Below are 25,889 nucleotides of genomic sequence, written 5' to 3'. Positions count from 1 at the left end.
TTGGACACGTGGTTAATGGAGATGGGATTCATGTGGACCCCGCCAAGATCGAAGCGATCAAGAATTGGGAGACGCCAAAGACGCCAACCGAGATTCGACAATTCTTGGGTTTGGCTGGCTACTATCGAAGGTTCATTGAGGATTTTTCAAAAATCGCTCAACCATTGACACTCCTCACCCAAAAAGATAAGAAGTTTGATTGGGGAATCAAACAGGAAGAAGCGTTCCAGTTATTGAAAGATAAGCTCTGCAATGCGCCAATCTTAGCACTACCGGAAGGTACTGACGATTTCGTGGTATAATGTGACGCCTCGCGTCAAGGATTGGGTTGCGTGTTGATGCAACGCCAAAAAGTTATAGCTTACGCATCGCGTCAACTGAAGGTGCATGAAAGGAACTATACCACGCATGACTTGGAACTAGGCGCAGTGATATTTGCTTTAAAGATCTGGAGACACTACCTATATGGTACGAAATGTACGATCTTCACAGATCATAAGAGCCTACAACACATATTCAATCAGAAGGAATTGAATATGAGACAAAGACGTTGGGTTGAGTTGTTGAATGATTACGACTGCGAGATAAAGTATCATCCAGGGAAGGCGAATGTGGTCGTCGACGCCCTAAGTCGAAAAGAAAGGATCAAGCCCATAAGGGTTAGGGATTTGGAGATGATTATTCAAACCGATCTTCCCTTGCGCATTCGTGCCGCGCAGAAAGAAGCTCTTAAGGAAAGAAACCTTGAAGAAGAATATCTCCGTGGGATGGAGAAGCAATTGGTGCCAAACGAGGAAGGAACGTTATATTTTGAGAAAAGGATTTGGGTTCCTCTGTTTGGTGGGTTGAGGAAAGTTATTTTTGATGAAGCTCACAAATCACGGTACTCTATCCATCCAGGAGCGGATAAGATGTACCAAGATCTTAAAGATTATTATTGGTGGCCTAGGATGAAAGGCGATGTTGCTGTTTATGTGAGCAAGTGCTTAACGTGTGCTAAGGTTAAAGCTGAATACCAGAAGCCTTCAGGACTTCTGCAACAACCTGAGATTCCCAAGTGGAAATGGGAACAAATCTCCATGGATTTTATTACAAAGTTGCCAAGAACGCCAAGAGGTCATGACACTATTTGGGTAATAGTGGACCAATTAACGAAGTCTACGCACTTCTTACCTATCAGGGAGAAGGATAATACGAGCAAGTTGGCTGAAATTTACATGAGAGAAATCGTTACACGCCATGGAGTACCTCTCTCAATCATCTCTGATAGAGATGGAAGGTTCGTATCAAGGATTTGGCAATCCTTCCAAGAAGCTTTTGGCTCACAATTGAATCTGAGCACTGCATTTCACCCACAGACCGACAGACAAAGCGAACGGACGATACAGACTTTGGAAGATATGCTGAGAGCATGTGTTATGGATTTGGGCGGTAGCTGGGATAAGCATTTGCCATTGGTCGAATTTTCATACAACAACAGCTACCACACCAGTATTGGTGCCGCGCCATTTGAAGCTCTATATGGCCGCAAGTGCAGATCACCACTTTGTTGGTCTGATACAGATGATAGACAATTGGTTGGTCCAGATGTCGTCCAGGAAACCACAGACAAGATTGCACAGATCCGAGATCGCATCAAGGCGGCTCGTGATCGTCAGAAATGGTACGCGGATCGAAGAAGGAAACCTCTAGAGTTTGAGGTAGGTGATATGGTTTTGTTGAAAGTATCACCCTAGAAGGGTGTGGCACGCTTCGGAAAGTGTGGAAAGTTAAATCCGCGGTATATTGGTCTGTTCAGAATCTTGGAAAGAATCGGGTTAGTAGCGTACAAGCTGGACTTACCTGCCGAACTGAATGGTGTTCACGATACATTTCATGTATCAAACTTGAAGAAAAGTCCAACTCAAGATACCGTTGTCATTCCCACCGACGAGATTCATGTCGACGACACACTCCATTTTGTTGAAGAACCGGTGGAGGTTACAGATTGGAAGGTAAACAAAACCCGCCGGAGCAGTGTCAAGCTCGTCAAAGTTCGTTGGAATGCCAGACATGGTCCTGAATACACCTGGGAGCGTGAGGACCGGATGAAAGAGAAATACCCCCACTTATTTCCCAAGAACCCTGCTTCTAGAAGCAGAACTTAAAATTTCGGGACGAAATTTTTCTAACGGAAATCAGGTATCCTTACAACTTAATTAATACTTAATTACTACTTAATTACTGTGCTTGATTGAAATTATGGATAAACTGCTACTTGAATACTGATACATGTACATACTTGCATCATACTTTATTTGATGTCACTCCATTATTTACATACAGAACTCTAGTGACAACCTTGATGCACAAAAGCACAGTAGCACTATGAACGGATAACCCATCAAACATGTTGATATAGCCAGCATCAGGCAGACACTGCCTCTAAGGCCTGTATGAGCCCGAGATAGTTTACTACACTAGTAGAGAGTGTAGGGATAAGAGGGTTGTAGAACTGCGTCACTAGGTATAAGTTATAGTGACCGGATGTGCCTAAAACGTACTTTAAGTACAAAATTCAGCACTTTAAATAAAATTCAGCATTTAGCTAACTAATAAAGTGCCAAAAAATGAGAAAAATATTACTAGACACTTTCCAAAGTGTCGGGAATAAGTTGTGTCACTAAAAATAGTAATAACGACACTTTAAAGCTTTGTTAAGCACTTTAACGGATCACTATCCAACCGAACAACCGGACTTTACTCGGAACATAAAAATATTGCCAACAACACTGTTTTTCTTTTTCTGAGCCAGTTAGGGTCCCCGAATATCCTAACACCTGCTGTAATGCATAACATACTAGTAAATGGTTGCACCTCCTAATCATCTAACTATAACCTAATTACATAGTTGGAATTGAACTAGGACCCCCCCCCCTAACCGAACTCGTCCCCAAGGGGACACCTTTGTCCTTTGCTTGATTATTTAATTCACCCATGTCTAATATCAATTAGACATTGGAACCATTGGTTAATCTTGATGAACTTTGTCTATAAGTAACCATCTAAACCCACCATAACATTCATCACAACACATTACACAAATCACTCTCTCTCCCTCTCTTGCTAACTCACGGCCGAACACCACCCACCATCCATCCATCATTTTCGATTTTGATCAAGCAATTCCAAGTATCTACAAGTGTAAAGGACCTCATACAAGGAAGCTCGGTGCACTCGGATTGCGAAGAACCTCACCACATTGCTTTTATCCACGCGATTTCCGACTAGTTTCTTCCCTAGCCTCGAGCTAGTAGTAAGTGACTATAAATGACCTCTTGATCCATTCTAAAGTGGTTAAAATGAACTTTGTCGGTTAAAATATATGAACTTACAATATGACATATGAAAAGTTTACAAAAATGTTAAATATGTTGGATAAAAGCTATGAAGATGTGTAAAACTTGTGAGACTTGTTTTATTGTGATTATTTAGTCTTGATCTATACTAGTAGTAGCTCGGATCGTCAGTTAACCCGGTTAGGTCATGTCCATGAAACATGACATAGAATATGTTAAGGTGTGAAAGTGGTTAAAAGACGAACACTACTACGTATCAACATGAACTTGTGTAAAATCAATTTTTCTTATGAAATAGTGTTCTAAACTAGTAGATCTACGGATCTACAAGTGGTATTTTCAAAGGACCAAGCGTCAAAAGAAATCATGTTTTCTAAAACCGGGTTCTACATAAACAAAAGTGATTTTTGTAAGCACACAAGTGTGTAAACACTTGTGTAACACAAAGTTTTGACAAAAGAACTATTTTTGGGAACGTTGACAAGAAGTTGTAAAGATGTAACTTCTTTAAAAACGGGACTTTCAAGAAACCGGATTAATTTATACAAAGATCCACTAAAAATAATGGAAAGATACTACATATTTTGGATAAACCACAAGTTCATGAATTTTTGCGATTTATATATATTTTGACTAGTTTAATGTTGAAATATTGTTGGTTAATGTTGGGAACATTGTTGATTTGAATTTTAAAAGAAAATGATACGCTAGAAAGCGTGGCCACCTCCAGTTACAGGGGAAACTCTGGCGAAATTTTTCCAAAAACCTAACACTTGGAAATATTTTCACTACAAGTATTATAAATATATTTCTAACTTGTTTTCAAAAATATAAATTTCGCCACGATTTTTATTACAACATTTCTAAGTGTCGGAGGTGGGATTTTCACAAAATAAAACTTGATAAATATATATTTAGTGTATATTTTTCATAACAACACTTGTGAGATTTTTATGATTATTTTGTGAACTATACAAATATTATTTTTAGGGTAAAAATAATATTACCAAATATTAACGATTCCAAAATAATACGAACACCTTCACAATAAATAATAAGTTACACCGGTATAATTATTACCACCCGATCTTTAAACGTAACTTACGCATTTTCGGAAAAGTACTAATGAATGTGTATTTTGACAAGGATATTATTTTGGAAAAATTATGTGAAGTAAAATATAATATTTTTGGGAAAAATATTTATATTTTGGAGAAAGGATTAAAATATATTTTAAGTGAGACTTAATAATATATTCCGCAGATACAGAAACGTACATGTATTAAAACCCCCATCCTTGGGAAGGACAATATTTACTAAATAATGAAGTGTAATTACGAAATAGTTGTCTAACTATTTCCCAAAGACATTAAACCTTAAACTAAGGCACGGCCGTCCGTCTAATAGAAGTTAGTACATGTAGGTCGTCGCACAGCTGATTGATCAGGAGATTTACTTGATAGAGACGCACCACTGTGAGTTCATGCCCCCCTTTTCTCTTAACTGTCTTCAGTTTTCTAAACTGCGGGGGTGAAATACATGTTACTATATTTACGAGTACTTTATACATGGTATGGTTAGCGTAAGGAGGGTTACTACTTAGATCATCTGAGTGGGTAGGCGCAACTTGAGGCCATTAATCCTCATTGTAGGACCGAGGGACAGTAGCGGTAGATCTATCTGGGTGTAGCGAGCCCAGCCCCAGGCCCAGCATAACGGACCTCGGGGTGACTTTGTGCCCAACGCATAAATCCGCTAGGTTTGAGTCTTCCTACTTGCACTTCACACATATCAATGGCCTTGCAAACCATTGGTGATCTCTTTTTTTTCCTTATTTTCTACATACCAGGATTTTATACTTACAAAGGTTTTATTGCTAACTTACACATGAACTCGCTCAACATTATTGTTGATTTTTCCAACTTACATGTATTTCAGGGAACTAAAGATCTGGCGCGGTATGTTACGTTTTCCCGCTGCATAAGAGTTCGAGGTCATCCAAGTTAAGGGGATGTGACTTTTACCAGGACGAGTCACAGTCCTTAAACTGCATTTGTTTCATGTTGGTGTTGGTGTCTTAAGAACAATATTTTTTTTTATTTTGTAGTATTGAAATTTCCATTGCATGTGTCAACGCCCTAAGACAATGTTGTGTTACTTATGTTTTAAAACTTAATTCAATGGATGATCTTGCATGGTTTTATTTTCATATAGCTTTGTTATGATTAAGCTATGGTATTAAGAAGTCACACCAAACTAACCACGCTTCCGCAAAGCCAGGGTGTGACAAAGGATAATTGTTTTTTTTTTTTTTTTTTGGTAAAGGGTTACCCCGGTAATTTTATATATTCACAAAACAATAAAACAAGTAGTATGGACCGCCCATACTAGTTCTAACATGGGACATACCCCCCATGATAGTAACCAAGCTAAATAGCAAACAAGATCAACCACAAAACAAGACCCAATAGACAATGATCTAGAAAACAAACATCATAACAAAGACAAAAGTACTAGCCACCATCGTCAAGCATCGAGTCTTCATGAATATCCCACACTTCTAGAAAGCGTCTCACTCTATCCGTGTTCTTGAATTAAAATTATAAACCTTAATAATATTATATATATAATTGAAGAAGTTCTTAGCTACAGTGAAAATAAGTAAATTGCAAGAATTGTCATTTATTTTTATACCCAATTTCAGATGGTGTCATTTACCTTTAAAATTAATGAGTTTCGTACTTTATGTTATCAAATGCTACATGATTTGTCATTTTGGCCTAACCCAGTTAGTTTTTTCGTTAAATCTTGTCATGTGCCTTGCACATGAGGGCAATTTTATCATTTAACATTTGCAGGGACTATTATGTAAATAACTTAAAAAAGGTTTAGAAAAATAATATATATATATATATATATAGGGTAGAGTTCCAACGTGAACAACCTCCCAAGAGTGAACTGCGTGAACAGATATTGACCCTTGATTTCCTTTTTAGTTGTTAAGGGTATGATTGTAATTATATAAAAAATTAGATTTAAATCATTATTTTAATAATTGAATTAAGTTACATCTTTCCTAATTTAAATTCATTATCCACATTATGTTTATTTATTAATAAGATAATTATCAAAACAAACAACAAATCACCAGATTTCAATTTTAATTTTTATTTCAGATTTCATCACGAGAATTCAAATTTTGATTTTTAAGATCTACGTAACCTTCATATTTCAACGGTATACACATGTGTACTTGCATATAAATAGAACAGTACACATGTGTACTCAGCATCGTACATATGTGTACAGTAATTCACAGGTGTACATCAACATTCAATACAAAAAAATTCTGAGATATCACAAAAACAGACGATATACACATGTGTACATCACATTAAAAAGAGGGCAAAATCAGAATACACATGTGTACATCGCATTTAAACAAATAATTATTTTAATAATTGAATTAAGTTACATCTTTCCTAATCCTTGATTTGATTTGTGAGAGATTTATGCAATCAATTTAAGAGGATAATTGATTACTTGATTTGTGAGAGATTTATGCAATCAATTTAAGATTGAAATTACACATATACCCTTTTTGTATTTAATTAAATGGAAAAAAATTAACCAAATAATTACCATCATGCCACTCACTTTAATCTCAAGATCTTAAAAATCAACGGCCCAGATCAGTTCACGCAGTTCACTCTTGGGATTTTGTTCACGTTTGAACCTAATCCTATATATATATATATATATATATATATATATATATATATATATATATATATACATATAAATATAAAGTGTAAAATACAATTGACCTTAACGTACGAGCGTACGCTGTGAAAATATAACATGCGGCTTCACAAACCCTGACAGCCTATAACATGCGGCTTCACTAAACCCTGACAGCCTATAACATGCGGGATTACTAAACCCTGACAACCAATCCGCATGTTATAGGCTGTCAAGGTTGAGTAAATCCGCATGTTATAGGTTGTTAGGGTTTATGAATCCGCATGTATAGGCTGTCAGGGTTTAGTGAAGCCGCATGGTTTGTGAAGCCGCATGTTATATTTTCACAACGTACGCATCGTACGTTAAGACCAACTGTACAATAAGCGGCCTCTCTATATATATACACACACGCACAAAACCGTACTATTTCATTCTTTCCCTCTTTCTTACCTCTCATTCTCTCCCACCACCACCACCTTCTGCTAACTCATCACCACCTCCATAACTGTGACAACCCTAAAAATCTCAGGTATCCGTACGAATTAATTACTATTTAATTAATGCTTAATTAATGTGCTTGCTTACAATTGTGGTTAAACTGCTACTTGATTTCTGCTACATACATATACATGCATCATACTCTATTACTGCCACTCCATTATTTACACAGAACAATAGTGACAAACTTGTTGCACAGTAGCACAATGAACGGATAACCCAGTAAACGTGTTGACATAGCCAGCACCAGGCAGACACTGCCTCTAAGGCCAGTATGAGCCAGAAATAGTTTACTACACCCATAGAGAGTGTAGGGAAGTGAGGATTGTAGAACTGCGTCACTAGGTATAAGTTATAGTGACCAGATGTGCCAAAAATATGATTTAGACACAAAAATTCTGCACTTTAATATAAAATTCAGCATTTAAGCTAACTAGTAAAGTGCAAAAACGTGGGAAAATAATACTAGACACTTTCCAAAGTGTCGGGAATTCTTTGTGTCACTAAAAATAATAATAAAGACACTTTAAAGCTTTGTTTGACACTTTAACGGATCAGTATCCAACCGAACAACCGGACTTTACCCGGGACATAAAAATATTGTCAATGACACTGTTTTTCTTTTTCTGAGCCAGTTAGGGTCCCCGAATACCCTAACACCCGCTATAATGCATAACACACTACTTATTGGTTTAACCTTCTAAATTAAGCTTACTAGTTATCTAACTAATTGGTTAAGATCTAACCAAATAAGACCCCCCCCCCCTAACAATCGTTCCCCCTAAGGGGACACACCCCATCCACTTTGGATTATTTTATTTATTCATGTTTAATATCTCTAGGACATATTGTACAATGGATTATAAGAATGTTTTAAGGGCCACCATTTCATTCCAAACACAACAACAAAATTTGTTCTTCTCTTCCCTCCTCTCTTGCATTCGGCTGAAACCATAGCCACACCCACATCCACTTTCAAAGTTTGATCTTGTAATTCCATACATATTCAAGGGTGAAGGATCACGTATAAGGAAGCTCGGTGCTTACGGATTGCCAAGGACCTCACCACAACACTATTAACCACCCATTTTTCGTCTAGTTTCTTCCCTAGTCTTGAGCTAGTTGTAAGTGCTTCTAATCACCTTCTTGATCTTGTCTAAAGTGGTTAATAAGAGATTTGTCGGATGAAAATCAAAAACACTCAAGAACAAAACTTAAAGTCTACTAAAAATGGTGAACATGGTGGTTAATGAGAAAATATTAGTGTAAAACTCTTGGATCTTGTTTTGTTATGATTCTTTTATGTTGTTTGATGCTAGTAGTAGTTCGGATCGTTATCTAACCCGGCTAGGTCATGTTCATGAAACATGAACTAGTGTATGTTAAAGTATGAAAGTGATTAGATGATGAACACTACCACTTATGTACATGAACTTGTGTAAAAGTGATTTTTCTTGTAAAATGAAGTTCAAAATTAGTAGATCTAAAGATCTACAAGTGGTATTTTCGAAGAACCAAGTGTAAAATGAAATCATGTTTAGAAGCCGGATCCTTCTTGAAACAAAGGTGTTTTGTGAACAAACAAGTGTGTAGACACTTGTGTAATAAAAGGTTTTACCAAAGAAATATGTTCGTAATTTTTGACCGAGAAGTTGTAAACTTACACTTTCTTTAAAAATAAGATTTTCAAGAAACCGATTTTATTTACAAGGATAGAAAGATCTACTAAAAATATTGAAAGGTTACTACACACTTTTACACAACCCACAAGTTCATGTGTTTGCGATTTATATATATTTTGACTAGTTTGATGTTGGAATATTGTTTGTTGATGTTGAGAAAATTGTTGATTGGATTTGAAAAGAAAATGATACGCTAGAAAGCGTGGCCACCTCCAGTTACAGGGGAAACTCTGGCGAAATTTTTACAGAAATATAAACACTTGGAAATATTTTTGGTAACAAGTGTCTATAACTATATTTTTAACTTGCTTTCAAAATGTAAATTTCGCCACAATCTTATTACAAAACTTCTAAGCGTCGGAGGTGGGATTTTCATAAATAAAACTTGCTAAATATATATTTAGAATATATATTTTTCATAGTAGCGCTTGTGTGAATTTTTTATGATTATTTTGTGAACTATACAAATATTATTTTTAGAGTAGAAATAATATTACTGGAAATATCATGAAGTTATGACTCCAAAATAATACGAACGCCTTCATAATATCTAAGTTACACCAGTATTATTATTATCACACGAGCTGTACAACGTAACTTATGTATTTTCAGAAAATCCTCTTACTTGCGTATTTTGATAAAAGCATTATTTTGGGTAAAATTATATGGAATAAAATATAATATTTTTGGGAAGAATATTTATATTTTAGAGATAGAGTGAAAATATATTTTTAAGTGTGACTTAATAATATATTTTTGGAATTACAAGAAAACGCACATGTATTAAAGCCCCCATCCTTGGGAAGGAATATAATTAATACATAATTACGAAGTGTAAACACGAAATAATTGTCTAACTATTTCCCAAAAACTTAAACCTTAAGCTAAGGCACGACCGTCCGTCTAATAGAAGTTAGTACGTGTAGGTCGTCGCACAGCAGGTTGACTGGGAGATTTCTAGTTAGAGACGCACTACGGTGAGTTCATGTCCCCCTTTTCTCTTAACTGTTTTCAGTTTTTAAACTGCGAGGGTGAAATACATGTTACTATGATTACGAGTACTTTTACACATGGTATGATTAGCGTAAGGAGGCTTATTACTTAGAACATGTGAGTGGGTAGGCGGGAACTGAAGGCCATTAATCCTCAGTATAGGACCGAGGGACAGTAGCGGTAGGTCTATCTGGGTGTAGCGAGCCCAGCCCCAGGCCCATCAGAACGGACTTCGGGGTGACTTTGTACCCAACGCAAAATCTGCTAGGTTTGAGTCTTCCTACTGCACATCACACATATCAATGGCCTTGCAAACCATTGGTGATCTCCTTTTCCTTATTTGCTACATATCAGGGATTTTTATACTTACAACGGTTTTACATTCTCACTTTACATGAACTCGCTCAACATTTTTGTTGATTTTTCCAACTTACATGTATTTCAGGGAATTAAAGGATCTGGCAAGGCAAGGTATGCTACGTTTTCACGCTGCGTAAGAGAAATAAGGTCATCCAAGTTTAGGGGTCGTGGCTCTTGCCTGGACGAGTCATAGTTCTTAAACTGCGTCTGTTTTATGTTTGTGGTTATGTCTTCTAAACAATGTTTTTATTTTGTTATTTCGTTGCATGTGTCGACATTTTAAAACTATGTTGTGGTATTTTGCTTTTAAGACTTTAATCAATGGATGATCTGCATGGTTTTACTTACATATACCTTGTTGTGATTAAGCTATGGTATTTAGAAGTCACACCAAATAAACGCACGCTTCCGCAAAGCCAGGGTGTGACAATAACCATCGCCAGCTGCACCTGCGGCCCCCATAACCAACGCCACCTGAAACCTACCAGCCCCATTTCCACCTCCACTTGCACCTGCTGCCCCCATAACCACCGTCATCGTCACCTCCACCCCCATAACCATTGCCACCACCATTGGCCACCTGTTAATCGCCGCTAAAACCCAATAACACCACCACCACGAATCGGATTCAACAGATCGGAACCCCCCATCACGACATCATCGACGATCTGTTGGAGATCGAACATATTGGAACCCCTCATAACCACCACCACTATAGTGACGAAATTAGGTTATTTATGGTTTGGCTGAATTTGAATCTGAGTTATTTGTGGTTTGATTGAACAGATCGGAACACATCGTCGACGGTCTCTTGTACTTGAATATGAATTATTTGTGGTTGATTGAATTTGTGTTTGTGGGATTGACAGAAATTAGGGTTTTACGTCCATCGACGGAAGTTCAGAATTGTAGAGGGTGGTGGTGGTGGCGACGGTGTGAGAGTGGTGGAGGGTAGTGGTTGGTGTTGGCATTGGAGAGAAGTAGAGAAAAGGGTGGGGGGGGGTAAAGAGATAAAATGATTTATCTTATATATTATTAGTTTTTAAAATTTATTTTTTTATTTGTTAAAATATCTTTAAATAAATGGGTAAAAAGAGTAAAATAACCTTGTGTGATCTGATTTGACGAAAAAAACTAACTAGGTTAGGCCAAAAGGACAAACCGTGTAGCATTTGAAAACATAAAGTACAAAACTATTCAATTTTAAAGGTAAAGGATATCGCCTGAAATTAGTTATAAAGATGAGGGACAATTCTTGCAATTCACTCAGTGAAAATTATATTGATATGTAGATGACTCACAAACACATCCATATCCAACCATATGAAATGTGATGTCATCTCATAAATTCATACATATTTTACAAGAAAAATCTAAATTAATAATGAGTTCTATATTTATTTATTTAATTAATTTCATTTTTTGAGGTAACATTTTATTTTATAATTCATATTAAATTAAAATGAATAATAAATATAATTAACTTTTATGAAATCATAGGGGTTTAGTATTTGTGTCGCGTGTTATTTACTAAAAGTCTATAATTTATTGAAAAGTTTGACTTGAAACAGTCAATAAGATCCTATTACGATTAATAAATACAAAATTGCGATAAAATGTGGGTTCAATTGCATTAACACACTATTAGTTTTTTTTTTTTTTTTTTTTTTTTTTTTTTTTTACAAAACTATGATAGTATTTTGTTTTAATTGGTTGACTCGGAGTAATTTTTATTCGTGTCAGACGGCTACCTCACACACGCTCATCTGTCCTGGTAAAATACAATTTTCCCTTAGTAAAATTATAGTATTTCCATCGTTTTAGTTTTTTTAGTAAAAGTATGGCAGTGTTTTGTTTTAATTGGTTGACTCGATATAACTTTTTGAGATTATGTTATGAGTAGTATGTACAAGTAATCGAAACACAGACGTACATATTACGAGAGATAAATATTTGACTTAGTGCCCCGCAACGCGGGCAAGGCAAAAAGTAGTTTCGAACAAACTTCCATTTTCAGTCAATCAACACATACTTATCCATATGAACCGACCCGCCTATTATTCCATATATAAATAATCAAGTTTTTTGTGCATAATCACTTGTACCTTGTGCTTTGGAAGTTTAAAAAAAAAACTTGATTTTTTACTTTTAACCTAAAGGTTTTTAGCTTTTGTAATTTCAACCTACATAATTTGTTTTTTTAACTTTGACCCAAAACTAAACTTGATTTTTTACTTTTAACTCAAAGGTTTTTAGCTTTTGCAATTTTAACCTTACATAATTTGTGTTTTTAACTTTAACCCAAAACTTTTCATTATTTGTAATTTAACTTCACAACTTTTGTCACTTATACTTTTCATCTTTGGCAAAGTTTCGTTCTACGTATAGTTCTAAATTTTTCGACTAGTGTGGTTCAACTTTTTTATGTTTTGTTTCAAATTTTGCAAGTTAACACGATGCAACGTGCATGTGTGGTGTAACGTTTTTTACCTCTATTTTTTCATGTTTGACAGGTTCGTCGCAGCACGCAGATCCTAGGTCGAGTCAGTGTTGGTGGTCGATGACGGTTGGGTGACATTAGTAATATTTGACACCGTTTTACGCCCCGCCGCAACGCTGGGTGTGCTTTGGGGGTTTTCTAAAGAAAAAATGGTTATGCATATGGTTGTCGTGACCTTGGCTTTGGGGGTTTTCAAAAAAAAAATTGATTTTTTTACTTTTCACCAAAAAGTATTTCATAAATTACTTTTAACCCAAAACTATTTGTTTTTTTTTTATTTTTAACCCAAAACTTTTTATCTTTTGCAATCTATCATCGCAACTTTTTTTAATTTCAACTTTTATCCTTTATAGTTTCATTTTCCGCAAATTTTTCGTTTTATGATTGGTTCTAAATTTTGTGACTTGACACATCACAACGTGTGTCTTTGGTTTAACGTTTTTACGTGTCGTTCTAAATTTTGCGAGTTAACACGGCGCAACGTGCGTGTGTGAGTGAACGTTTTTAAATTGTCTATTTTTTCCCCGTTTGACAGATTTAACATAACGTGTGGATCCTAAATCGACTTAGTTATAACTGAATAATCTCAGCCGCATTGTGGCAGGTCTCAATTCTAGTTTTACCAAAATGGCTTGTTACATAGTTGGGTTAGACATTTATATTTCTTGCAATAAAAAAACTATTAATTTATTTACATACATAATTTTTTAATACCTTTTTTCCTAGCTTTCCTTTGTCCATGTCATCATCTTTCCTGCCAACTGAAATGAATGGTGGATAATGCTTCTCCAACCCAAAACAGATAAAATCACACATTATACCAACACAATTTTTTCCAAAAACACACCAATCAACCTTGAATCCTTCAACAATGGCTACCATCTCATCATCTTTCCTACAAACACCATATCAACAATCTTCCCACTTGTTTAAACCCCACCAAATTTCCACTAAAAGAGCAGTCTTCTTCAAGGTTCAAGCTGCCAAGCTTCCTGCTGGGGTATATATTATTCATATATGATGTTCTTTATTTATTTAAAAGTTGTTTAACCAGTTGGGGTTTTCATGTTAAGGTTGAATTGCCAAAATCACAGCCCAAATTTCAAGCACCATTTCTTGGATTTACTAAAACTGCTGAGATATGGAACTCTAGAGCTTGCATGATCGGTCTCATCGGCACTTTCATCGTCGAACTGGTACGTAGTAATTTATTCGATTACCGGTTAACTCATACATGTTAAGGGCGGAACCAAGGAGGTCAGGAGGGTCGTTGATCCATCGGTCACCAAAATTGCTGTACAAATGATCTTGTAGGGTTATTTTGTAAAATGATTTTGTAGGGTAATTTTGATATTGTATGGTAACTTTTTAGAGTATCATAATTACTCTGCACATTTTCTTGTAGGGTAATTTTCATCTTGTAGGGTAAGATAAATACTCTACAAATGATCTTTTAGGATAATTTTGATAATTACCCTACGAGTAAAATAATTACGAAAATACCAACACGTTTTTTTTTCTTTACTTTTTCACTCTATTCGTACGTTTTGTACTATAAGCTTACTCGTATTTACTAGTTATAAAACCAAACTTTGAGATAAGATATGATTGGAATTAACTTTTTCTAATTTAAGAAATAGAATACGAATGAGTGAAAATTTGATATGATACTTAGACTATCCACAACGCAGGGGCTTTTCTCTTTCATCCGTTTCTCTCCTGCCCGGGCCACCTCAGTTGCCCACCCTTTATCCCCATCTTCTGCAACAGGCGGCAAAACAGTGGGCTCCATCACCTCTCTCACAATCTCCCCTAACTCTGCAACAAACGTCTTTGTTCTCCGTCCTTAGCTTCAGATTTCTCTATTCTCTCTCATCTCTCTCTCATCCATGTCATCATGCCACATCATTAAGGGCATGGACGGATTCTTCAATTTCTCCGCGTTGGAGATAGCCTTATGTGTTAGGTATAGATGAGCTTCTTTTATAAGAAAAAAAAAAATATGAGTTGGACCCGTATCTAGTAACGAAGAGAACCTTATAATGACCCTGACTAAAATGTTCTGGTTCTGCCACTAGAACATGTGATGTTGAGCCAAAGCTGTAATCGTTAACTGTTTGAATTTGTTATACCAGATCTTGAACAAAGGCATACTTGAGATAATCGGGGTGGAAATTGGAAAAGGTCTTGATATACCCCTTTGAGAAGATGAATTTAATCTTTTCCATTGCTCGTGTTTTGCTTATATTGGATATATTGTAAGCTGTAATCTTTATGATATAGTAAACTGGATGGATACTATTCACATTTTTGGGGCTACAATCTAATTTCGGAAAGCAAGATTATATGAACATTGTTTGTTACGATATTGGTATAATACCGTTATGTGTTGAACCCACATCGAGTGTGATAAAAGTCCGGAACATAAATATATATTACTTAGGGCGGGTGGGATTCTTAAAATATGGGACTGTAACCCTCAATCTCATGTAGAACGACACCTTTACATCACAACTTGGCACTACCGAGCTACAAGCCTTCTGGTATGGAGACACGCTATGTGGTTTTAACTTTTTAGTCATGAACCTCCCATGTTTGGAACACAACTTTTCGTATGAAGCACTACATACCGGAGCAGAATCTCTGGAATACAAGCTCCGGATTAAGCACGAGCGGGCGACTCCTCATGTATGAATCTGTGTCTATCTTTCATATCAGACCACAAGTTTCGTACTAAACTACCCAGAACATAAGCTCCGAATACTAGCAACAAGTACCACAAGCCTATCTGGCCTTGATAATCGACAGTGCAACATTGCCATGTGACAAAAGAGTACAAAAGCACTCTAGTATAAATAACTAAATACCCTTTGTTTCTAGAAAATTGAATCGACTACTCTAGTTCATCGTCACTTGTCGAATAAATAGAAGCTTTTCAATAATCAAAATTTAACTTTCTAACCATCACTAGTGCTCTAGTGGTGACCACGGAGATTTAAGTTCCACCTGTGGTGGGTCCGGATGAGTTTTCCCCTCCAGGTCTCAAGTTCGAGTCTGGGTGATTAGGGGTTTCTCATTGAGGGGTTTAAATTGGGGATCTATTGTGCGAGAGGGGCTCTCTAGCGCGGACCAGATTAAGACAAATATCTAATAGATTGGTCTTCTTTTTTTCGTAGCTTAAAATCGTTCCATTACATCGTCGTCTTTTACCTTATGAAAAAATCATTTTCGATCACACAAACCATGACATTATTCAAATGGGCTATTTTTTTTATTTGGATTTTATTAGTTATTACAATTTGAGCTTAATTATCATAAAACTAATTATTTGGACTTAGTTACTAAAGGTTTTGGGCTACGAATAATATCAAGTTTCATAATCTTCTCTTAGGGGTATCTTCGTATATGTTTAGGAGTATCTTATGTATAAAACCGAAAAAAAATTACACTACGAATACGAATACAGAGTTGAACCGTATCCCGTGCTACGACTAAATCTACACTCTACATTGATTCTGCCCCTGGATGTACATGTGAAGAAAATCACTCAACCCAATTTAACCATATTAAAGTCCCTACACTTGTACATGCACGTATTTGTAAAAAAAATAAAATAATGGCCCATTACCCATTAGCCATGTCAAAATTTGAGAAAGTAACGTTGTAACATAAAAAAAACATGTAACTTTATTTTGACAAATTTAACGATAACAAGTCATTATTTTAAATATTTATTTACATGTACATGCATTCTAGACACGTATATGAACTTGAATATAGTTGAACTAAGAGACCCTTTAATGTTTTCTTAACATGTAAATAGAATTTTATATGCAAAAATTATATTGCATAACAAAACAAGAAATTATACTTGTTTTTTAGTATAATAACATTTTGAAGAAACCAACATTGAGCTCTTGTTTTTGAGGACAAATGGATGATTACTATGTGGCGACGTTTTATTGCATTTCTAATTTCTAATATTGTAGATACCTTCCGGCAAATGCTTTTATATAACAAAAATAAACTATGTATAACAAAGATAAAACTGCATAAGGTACATCGTCCGAAATCGTAACTACTCGATTGACACTAAAATACTAAGAAGTAAGAACTCGTATCGCCCCGAAACATTAGACCAATGGCATTCAAGGTCGAGATAACGGCGACTCAAATCATTAAACCATCAAGCCCCACTCCCGACCAGCTGAAAACCCACAACTTATCGCTTTTAGACCAACTATCCCCGTTGGTCTACCCGCCAATAATATTCTTTTATGAAGCAAAGCAAGATTCGGACCTGAGACCTCAGCTCAAGACGTCACTGTCTAGAGCCTTGTCTTCTTTTTATCCATACGCGGGGCGTGTGAATGAAGATGTTTTTGTCGAGTGCAACGACGCTGGAATCCCATATTCTGAGGCTTTCGTTGATTGTTCGTTAGCGGATGTGCTTAAAGAGTATGATTTGAGTTTGATGAGTCAATTTGTGCCTCTAACTGAGGAATCGGTGACTTTCGATCCCACTATTCCGTTGTTGGTCCAGGTGACCTTGTTTAAATGCGGTGGAATCGCGATTGGTGCGTGTTCTTCGCACAAGGTCGGCGATGCGGCCAATTTTTTCACGTTTATTCGCGAATGGGCGAATGTTTCATTAACCGATAACCCGGTTTTGGTCCCCGAGTTCAATATCTCATCGCTATTCCCACGGCTCGGTTTTTTAAATTTCGACACGGGAATCAAGATTTCGATGACCGAAAAGCTCGTTCGAAAGAGGTTTGTTTTAAGCTCATCGAGCATATCATCGCTTAAGGCACAAGCAGCCCCTTGTTCGCGCGTTCAAGCCGTTACATCCCTCATTTGGAAATGTACGATGAACGCGGTTAGGAAGTCAAATAAGCCAAACATAACGTCGTCTATAGCAATGACTCTTGTGAACATGCGGGGCCGGTTCAACCCGCCACTACCACCAACCTCTTTCGGCAACTTTGTGGGGTCTTTTCTCGCCGATAAAAGTTTTAACAACGAAAATGACATCGAGTTGCGTGGTTTGGCGGGCCAGCTGAGACAAGGGTTTAAAGATTTTTGTGATGTTTACATGAAACAAGTTCAAGATCCCAAAGACGGGATCATTGGGATCTTGAACTACAGTAAAATGATTGGTGAAAAGTTGCAAAGAAACGGAACCGAAGTGTTCACATTTAGTAGTTGGTGTGGATTCCCATTGTATGAGATTGATTTTGGGTGGGGGAATCCAAGGTGGATTAGTGTTACAAACACACCATTCAGGAATGGAATCATGATGATGGATACTAAAGAAGGGAATGGAATTGAAGTTTGGGTCACTTTGGAGGAAGATGTCATGGGTATCTTTGAACAAGACCATGACTTGTTGACTTATTGTTATCCTAAGTCATGTGACAGTGGAAACTAAAATATTTGTGGGAAATTAACCTATTTTTAGTTATGGGTTGTTGCAAAATAAATAATTATCAATTAGATTATAATAATCTATACTGTACTTATGATCTAGTGGTATGATGTTTGTCTCTTATAAATCTGTACTTATGATCTAATGGTATGATGTTTGTCTCTTACAAAAGCGGTGTAAGTTTAGATTCTGGTTAAAAAGGTTATAAGAATTTGTACTTTGATTACACAAAATTGCTTGTTAACTTCGCAAATGGCGTTTAAAGTTTTGATTATCGACAAATTTGTGCTTCATTTAAGCTTCGAGAATATTAAACCTAACTATATACCATGTTCATTAGTTTGCGAGTGTTTATATATTTGTATGTATGATCTATCGAGATTGCAAATTACGATAAATATAACTAACTTGTCTAATGTACGTACTTAATAGTTACCCATGTTCGAATCTCATACGACTGAACATTTAGGTAATATAATTAGGTGAGCTTTGGCGGGTTGCGAGATAGAAAGCGATGGTCCAACAAAACAAAGGATAATCAAAATATTATGCTTGTCTAATGGGGACATGTTTTAGATACTCAAACTTGTTACAACATATGATAATCAATTGGGCTAGTCAGATGTTACTTATACTTAAATTAGTGGTTAATAATTGGTTAAACGGCATGAACAATACTTAAGTTGAATATGAACCACCTTCAGAAACTTGTACAAATTGACGAACCAGATAAAAAACAAATTCATACAATCAATCAATGATTGAGCTCTTGCTACACCCACAACCCAATGTTTTTTGGAGGTCAAAAAAAAATCTCATTGCATGACATAAACAAGTTGTAAACAAATTCATACAATCAATGATCTTCTGACCATAAAGGCTCACATATTATTTAATAAGTAAACTAGATAGGTGGCCCATATGATTTTAGGCGAAAATGGATTTAGTCCTTGCTTTTAAATATGGTTCGTACGTCAGGTGGTGTTACTATTTTAGCTTTTCTAAAACTACACTTTAACCACTTGACTGTTCTACTCTTTTAAAAATTACAGGGATGTCAAAGTGTAACTTTAAAAAAGATAAAGAATAGTCAAATTGTTTTTTACATAGTCAAAATAATTCTCACCTGACCCATTGACTATTTTTTAAAGCAAACGATGTTTATAGGGACCAAATCTATCAAATTTAGAGCATAAGAACCAGATTCATTGTTTTTGAAAACTATAGGGACCATCCATGTATACTCTTATACAATCAAGACTATGTGTTTGTAATGAATGATTTGGAAAAAAAACGCATGACGTAGAAGCTATGAAGGTAGTCAGAGTTTACCTTTCACACCAATAACATGCATTGTGAGAATAAAATGTGATGTGGTGTCATAAACAAAAAGAAAAAAGAAACGGTGAGGTGAAACTAAATGATTGGCTTGTATATTAATAATCTATTAAGAAAATTAACCAAACTAAATCTCGCCCCCACGCCCGTGGTGTTATTCATCCTTTCGACCTCACGCCCCCTTTTCACGCCCAAGCAGGCATAGTGAATGAAATAAATTTATTATAAAGGTGAAGGGTCGAAAGTGTGTAGTCAATAACTTTCAAGCTAAGGAATTAGGAAATAGCCAATAAGAATAAATAAAAGTCTACACACTCCACTCCAATTTAGGGAATGAACCACTAAAACTATCATGTTCTACGGGGGGTATGTTACTACTTTCTCTCTCATCCTCTTTTCATTTTCGATTTTTTTTTTTTCACGATCCAATTCCCTCATCATTTTGCAGGTCACTCGTTCCTCAATTCGACGATTCAGAGGCTTTCCATTTTGCACTTATAGATGCAAATTCTCAGATCAATTTCCAGTTGCATCCGCAAAATCTTCGAATTCATGGGGTCAGTCTTCTCTTCTCTTCTCTTCTCTTCTGTTCTATCACATGATTCAATTACTACTCTGTATGTATGTTAATCACAAACTCTTGTCTTTACATCTATCAATCCTTTTTATTGTGTAAGAATATATCACATGCTCACATCACATAGGAAGAGAGATATCGGGTCATAAGGAATGTCTAGCTTTAAATATTATATATGCGTTTTGGGGCCGTTGGCTGTGGATTAGATGAGATTTTCGCATGCTCGAGTGAGAGGAAGCCTAGGGTAGGTATGCCTTTTCCATTAGAATTTAAGCTCAAATTCGCTCGTTTAGGCTGGATGGTGTGGAACCATGCCCCTAGCCACATCACCCTGATAACGCCCCAAACACCGCCCCTAGCTAGTGTGTGGGGAGGGGCTAAACAAGGGTTTGCCTTGTCCTTCATAGGCGTTAACCATTGCAAAGGTGGGGGCCACCAAAAAGCAACCAAACACATTTTGTTAGTTTTTTTTTTTTTTTTAATTTATAGTTAAACCGCCCCGGGCTAGTTAAAGAGTGGGTGATACCTTGGTTTAAAAAAGCGCGAGGCGCTCCGAAGCGTTTTGGTTCCAAAAGCTTTAAGCGAAGCTTCAAGCGCAAAGCGAGAGCTTCACGTATACGAAGCGCTCAAAATAAATAAAAATAAAAAAAATATTGTACACATCAATATGACCTATTCTACTTGTTAATCAATAATAAACACAAAAACATGATTAAAAACACACTTAACACATAAAAAACATAGTTAAAACATAAATTAAAGTCGAAACACACTTAAAACATAAACATAAAAATAGTCTTTAATCAATAATCATCATAATCAAGTACGTATTCATCTCCATCAACATCACTCAATCCAATATCGTCTTCAAGCTCATCTTCATCGTATAGAGCTTGTTTTCCCTTGTCCCTTGATGTACTAGCACCGTTGCCTCTTCCTCTAGTAGATGATCTCGTTAAATGAACACGCTCATGTACACCCGAAGCTCTACCCACTTCACTCCATGTCAAATCCTCACCAATAAACACCGAATCTTCGTCATGTTCTTCATCTTCCATTGTCCCCATCAACCACTCATTGCATTCATCAATGTCTTCCAAAGAAATTGGGTCGGCAGTTCCCTCCATTTTATGTCGGCGATGCATAGCACAATTAAATTTTACATACACTATGTCATTCAATCGAGATTGTGCCAATCGATTTCTCCTTTTCGTATGAAGGTGTTGGAAAACACCCCAATTTCTTTCGCAACTTGAAACACTACAAGTGAGGCTAAGAACACGTATAGCAAACTCTTGCAACTCGGGGGTCGTGATACGTGGCGTCTTGGTTTTAAAATGCGCATATAAAGCACACATAATGCGTGACGCGCACGATTCGTTGCGATCACGTGATGCGAGGATGATGCGCCCTAAATCGAATAATGCGCTCCTGATGGGCACATTTTTCTGAAATTGGCAACTATAGAGTAAAATTGTGCAATGAGCTTGTAGAATGTGCTTAACAAGCTTGTGCAGTGGGCTGATGAAGTTGTTAAATGAGTTCCTGGGTAGATTACTTGTACCTTTTGCATAGACTACTTGTACACTTAAGAGTTCAAAGCTTATTTTGAGCTTCTTTCATGGTACTAGAGCTATTTTGTTGTATATATTTATTTTAATCTCTAAATTTTTAGTGTTTAAAGTTAACAAGTTAAAATATTATCTATAATATTTTTTTAAGTTAAAAACGCCTCGCATACGTGATGCGCGCGCATCACGCATCGGCTTTTGGGATCAAAACACATCGCGCATTTTAAAACCAAGTGTGGCGTTATGTTAAACCACACCATCCAGCTTTATAGTGTGATAAAAAATGACAGTTAGATTGTGTTCTCGGGTTTGCTTTCTGTTTTATGCGGTACTTAATAGTTGATACTGTGATGAGGTCATACTTGTTTTGTTTTCTTAGGGGGGCTCCACTTTCCATCACTCACCACACCCAATCATGTTCCGCCACGTCATCGAACTTGGTTCCATCACTAGTGATGGATTTTAGTGGAGGCGCCTATCACTCACCACACCCGACAATTACCCTCACATTCTGCAACTTTTCACGCGTCATGGCCATCACGAGTGATGAGTTTAACGAGTGATGGAATTGGGTGGCGGCGGTGTTCCACGAGTGATGGAAGTTCCATAACGTGGCGCCCTGACCCCCCTTATAGAGTCAATATTATAAAAGAAGGGAAGCATATGGAGTGTTTGGTTGAATATACATTAAGCAGCAGTCTTGCTGCGGATATATAATTTGACAAAAGTGAATTACTCATAATAAATTTGTTACTTTGCATCAATAATCATCTAAATGTCTCAAGATTCTTAGCAATGTTTTAACTCGATATATAAACTAGACTATCTAAAGTGGTATGGTTTAGTTGTAGTTTCAGTGTATTGGCTTCCAATAGTACCGTTCACATACTGGTTTTTGTTTGTTTAATGTGGGTTATATTGAAAGGGTCTTGACGTCTTGTTAGCTATCTATGTTGAGTTGTTTTTCACTTTTTGTGGGCTGGTGGTGGTGCTTCGACATCAGTGATCTTATCTTAATTAGGCGGTCTGTGACGTTTTTTAAATCATTTTAATCAGTTTTTTTCTAGTATCTTTATGTTACCGTGACTTTAATCTGTGACATTTTTTAATCATTTTTATGGTTGTAAACCTTATTTGCAACAGAACAGAGGGTGTCTTGGATGTTGTACGAAGACTGCATTCATAACTACCGATAACAAGCCAACCGGAGATCCAGGAAAACACCAACTTACTACTAGACATAGTTATTTAGAAGATTTTTGTAGTACCAGCACATACGATTTGGATTATAGTGTACCTCAGTCTCAGATAAGCGCTTCATCAACTAGCGTTGCAGCAGCGGATGCCCAATGTAGTTCCGGCAACAACCCTTCAGAATTCGTAAACCGTGGTATGTTTTTTAGTTATTCATATAATGTACATATGTGTGGGCCCTCGGGGGGCAAAAGTGAAATTACACTAATTTTAACGTTATTTTACTAATTTCGTGAAAAGAACGTTAAAAGCGGCAGACGGTTAATCATGCATCATGTGGTGGCGTTGATAGCCGAAAGACAAAAGGGTACATGCACTAATCGGCCTATGTCCCGATTGTCGAGTGTTATGTGCCTTATGTCCAAGGCTTGATACAAAACTACTATCGAGCCGGGGGTCTCACTAGAAGCAGCCTCTCTATTCCTACGGGGTAGAGGTAAGGCTGTCTACATCTCTATTCACTGGAAGCAGCCTCTCCATACCTTAGCTTTGCTATTGGTGGGATTTACTGAGTACGATGATGATGATATCGGTGAAAATCATTAGGTGATGTTTTGTAGAATTAATAGTGAGTTTGTTGCTTTCAGGTCTTCTACTTTGGAACCAGACGAGACAACAATGGATTGGAGATAAAGCACCCAACCACAATAAAAAATCTCGTTCGGCTATTATAAGGTCGGTAATTGTATGATTTATTAGGTTCCAGTTATTATTCAGTCACCAATTTACCAATTTTTATTCAGTCATAAATTAACGCTATAACCTATAGAGTAAAATGCCATTTTCGTCCCTGAGGTTTAGCCAGTTTTGTGACTTTCATACAAAGGTTTGTTTATTCGCATCTGATTCCAAAAGGTTTGAAATCTTGCCATTTTCATCCGGCTCGTTAACTCCATCCATTTCCGTTAAGTCAGGTGTATTTCCGTTTTTTTTTTTGTTAACTTAAAGGGCAATTCGGTCTTTTCACTTCATGTACAAGCATTTACCATAATGCACAAGTTTTCAAAAGACTGAATTGTCCTTTAAGTTAACAAAAAAGACGAAAATACCTCTGACTTAACGGAGAAAAATGGATGTAGTCAAAAAGCTTTGGACGAAAGTCGCAAAACTGGCCAAACCTCAAGGACGAAAATGACATTTTACTCTAAACCTATATCTCAATCTCGTCGGCTATTAGGTTCCGCTATATATTTATTTCATAGTTTCATCTGACGGTATTGTTGTTTAGTTGGAATGCAACTTACGATAATTTGCTTGGGACAAACAAGCCATTTTCACGTCCCATCTCTCTACCGGTAAGCCTTCTTTCCAATTTTATAAAAACAACATGATCTACAATCGGTCCAATTTAATAAAAACATGATGACAAAAGTTATGTTATTTATTTTCACAGGAAATGGTAAGTTTTCTTGTGGATATCTGGGAACAAGAGGGATTGTACGACTAAGCTGCTGTCAAACATAAGATGTGTTGCTTTTTTAATTGTAATGCAACTACAACCAACATCTGTCTGTTATTATGTTCATATCATATGACCGTGAAATGTTCGATTATGTGTGTTTTGGGAGATTTTGAGGGTGGGGTCTAAACTTTTGGTATTGTTGTTTTAACTAAGGTGAGCATAAGTTGCACATGAGAGTGTAGTGGTACAAATCTATTGGTTTTTTGGTTGACAACTCCAACTTTTTGTGCATAATTTTACCTGGAAGATCACTTGAAAGTATTATATGAGTTGTTTGACTTGTTATGCTAATTGGATTAAGATCTTTCTCTGGGTGCATCGGATGCGACATATGATGTTGGTTCAAGTCATGTATAAAATAACAGTCACAGTCTGCTATTTATTGCTTCAAGTCGAGTGTTCTCTATCTATAAACTAGTTTCTATCCCTATCGTTCAATCAAATCTTCTGCAAAGCTTTTGTGGCGAATCGCTTCCCAAGATACAGTGAAGCAAAGTGCGTAAACCCTTATGGCCTTATGAACATTGTATTAGATGGTCATAAACCGATTGAACTAAAAGTAACTATTGTGTCATACTCGGATCCAACCACGATTGTTTAGTGTAGAGTCGAAAAATCTTCCGATGGTAATCAAGGTTGATCTCTTATCACTCTGATAACATATGGCGACTTCTTTGGTAGAATATGTATACAGGTCAACACCGGTTAGCCTACCCACAAAGAGGGAGGTCTTTTCTGTGACCACCATCCGGCATAAGAACCAATATATGACATAATCCCTTATCTATTATGTGCTCAGGCTTTCTATACGTACCTTAGATTTTTGCCGACAAGGCCTCTAGGCCCCATCTAGCTTGGAACTTTCAAGTTGGCTACTTTGTTATTAGTGGTCCCCATATTTGTTAGGATGTCGATTTGAAAGTGATGACATGGATCGGTCCATTTGGATCAGATCTATCCCGCTTGAGGTGTTTTCCTGTAGTTCCATTTGGCCCGGTTTATTCGTTTCTTGGGTGTTACTATAGATACGTAACACAACAGCAGAACCCTAACGACAGAGGAAAACAATCGTGGAAGAAGAACTAAGCAAAATGACGGGAACAATACAAAAAAATGAGGCACCAAAGTAAGAGCAACGTGACAA

The 25,889-nt window shown here is 36.6% G+C and overlaps 3 protein-coding genes across 6 annotated transcripts; all 3 read left to right on the top strand.

The window, feature by feature from the left end:
• The first annotated feature begins 13,859 nt into the window (after positions 1 to 13,859).
• On the top strand, positions 13,860 to 15,483 carry LOC110923694 (light-harvesting complex-like protein OHP1, chloroplastic). 2 transcript variants are annotated; one of them, XM_022167758.2, is made up of 3 exons: positions 13,860 to 14,115; positions 14,189 to 14,311; positions 15,251 to 15,466. In XM_022167758.2, the coding sequence occupies exons 1-3, from the start codon at positions 13,987 to 13,989 to the stop codon at positions 15,317 to 15,319; spliced, it is 321 nt and encodes a 106-aa protein (XP_022023450.1). In that variant the 5' UTR covers positions 13,860 to 13,986; the 3' UTR covers positions 15,320 to 15,466. The 2 variants fall into 2 exon arrangements, with proteins under 2 accessions (XP_022023450.1, XP_035840353.1); XM_035984460.1 differs by having other exon boundaries at positions 13,866 to 14,115; positions 14,807 to 15,483.
• Positions 15,484 to 17,110: 1,627 nt separating this feature from the next.
• Positions 17,111 to 18,748, top strand: LOC110897643 (stemmadenine O-acetyltransferase). Its single transcript, XM_022144403.2, has one exon. The coding sequence runs from the start codon at positions 17,257 to 17,259 to the stop codon at positions 18,544 to 18,546; it is 1,290 nt and encodes a 429-aa protein (XP_022000095.1). The 5' UTR covers positions 17,111 to 17,256; the 3' UTR covers positions 18,547 to 18,748.
• Positions 18,749 to 20,139: 1,391 nt separating this feature from the next.
• LOC110923699 lies at positions 20,140 to 25,023 on the top strand. Of its 3 annotated transcripts, none has more exons than XM_022167760.2 (6): positions 20,140 to 20,247; positions 20,330 to 20,438; positions 23,173 to 23,419; positions 23,871 to 23,958; positions 24,512 to 24,578; positions 24,677 to 25,023. In XM_022167760.2, exons 1-6 carry the CDS (start codon positions 20,234 to 20,236, stop codon positions 24,728 to 24,730), a joined length of 579 nt encoding a protein of 192 aa, XP_022023452.1. In that variant the 5' UTR covers positions 20,140 to 20,233; the 3' UTR covers positions 24,731 to 25,023. The 3 variants fall into 3 exon arrangements, with proteins under 3 accessions (XP_022023452.1, XP_035840350.1, XP_022023460.1); XM_035984457.1 differs by having other exon boundaries at positions 20,213 to 20,247; positions 23,178 to 23,419; XM_022167768.2 differs by lacking the exon at positions 20,140 to 20,247 and having other exon boundaries at positions 20,301 to 20,438; positions 23,178 to 23,419.
• The last annotated feature ends 866 nt before the right edge of the window (positions 25,024 to 25,889 follow it).

The sequence above is a fragment of the Helianthus annuus genome, chromosome 2, assembly GCF_002127325.2.
Source record: "Helianthus annuus cultivar XRQ/B chromosome 2, HanXRQr2.0-SUNRISE, whole genome shotgun sequence".
In the NCBI taxonomy this organism is placed as follows: domain Eukaryota; kingdom Viridiplantae; phylum Streptophyta; class Magnoliopsida; order Asterales; family Asteraceae; genus Helianthus; species Helianthus annuus.
The sequence above is the reverse complement of the archived record's forward strand: the minus strand, read 5'-3'. Positions and strand labels throughout refer to the sequence as shown.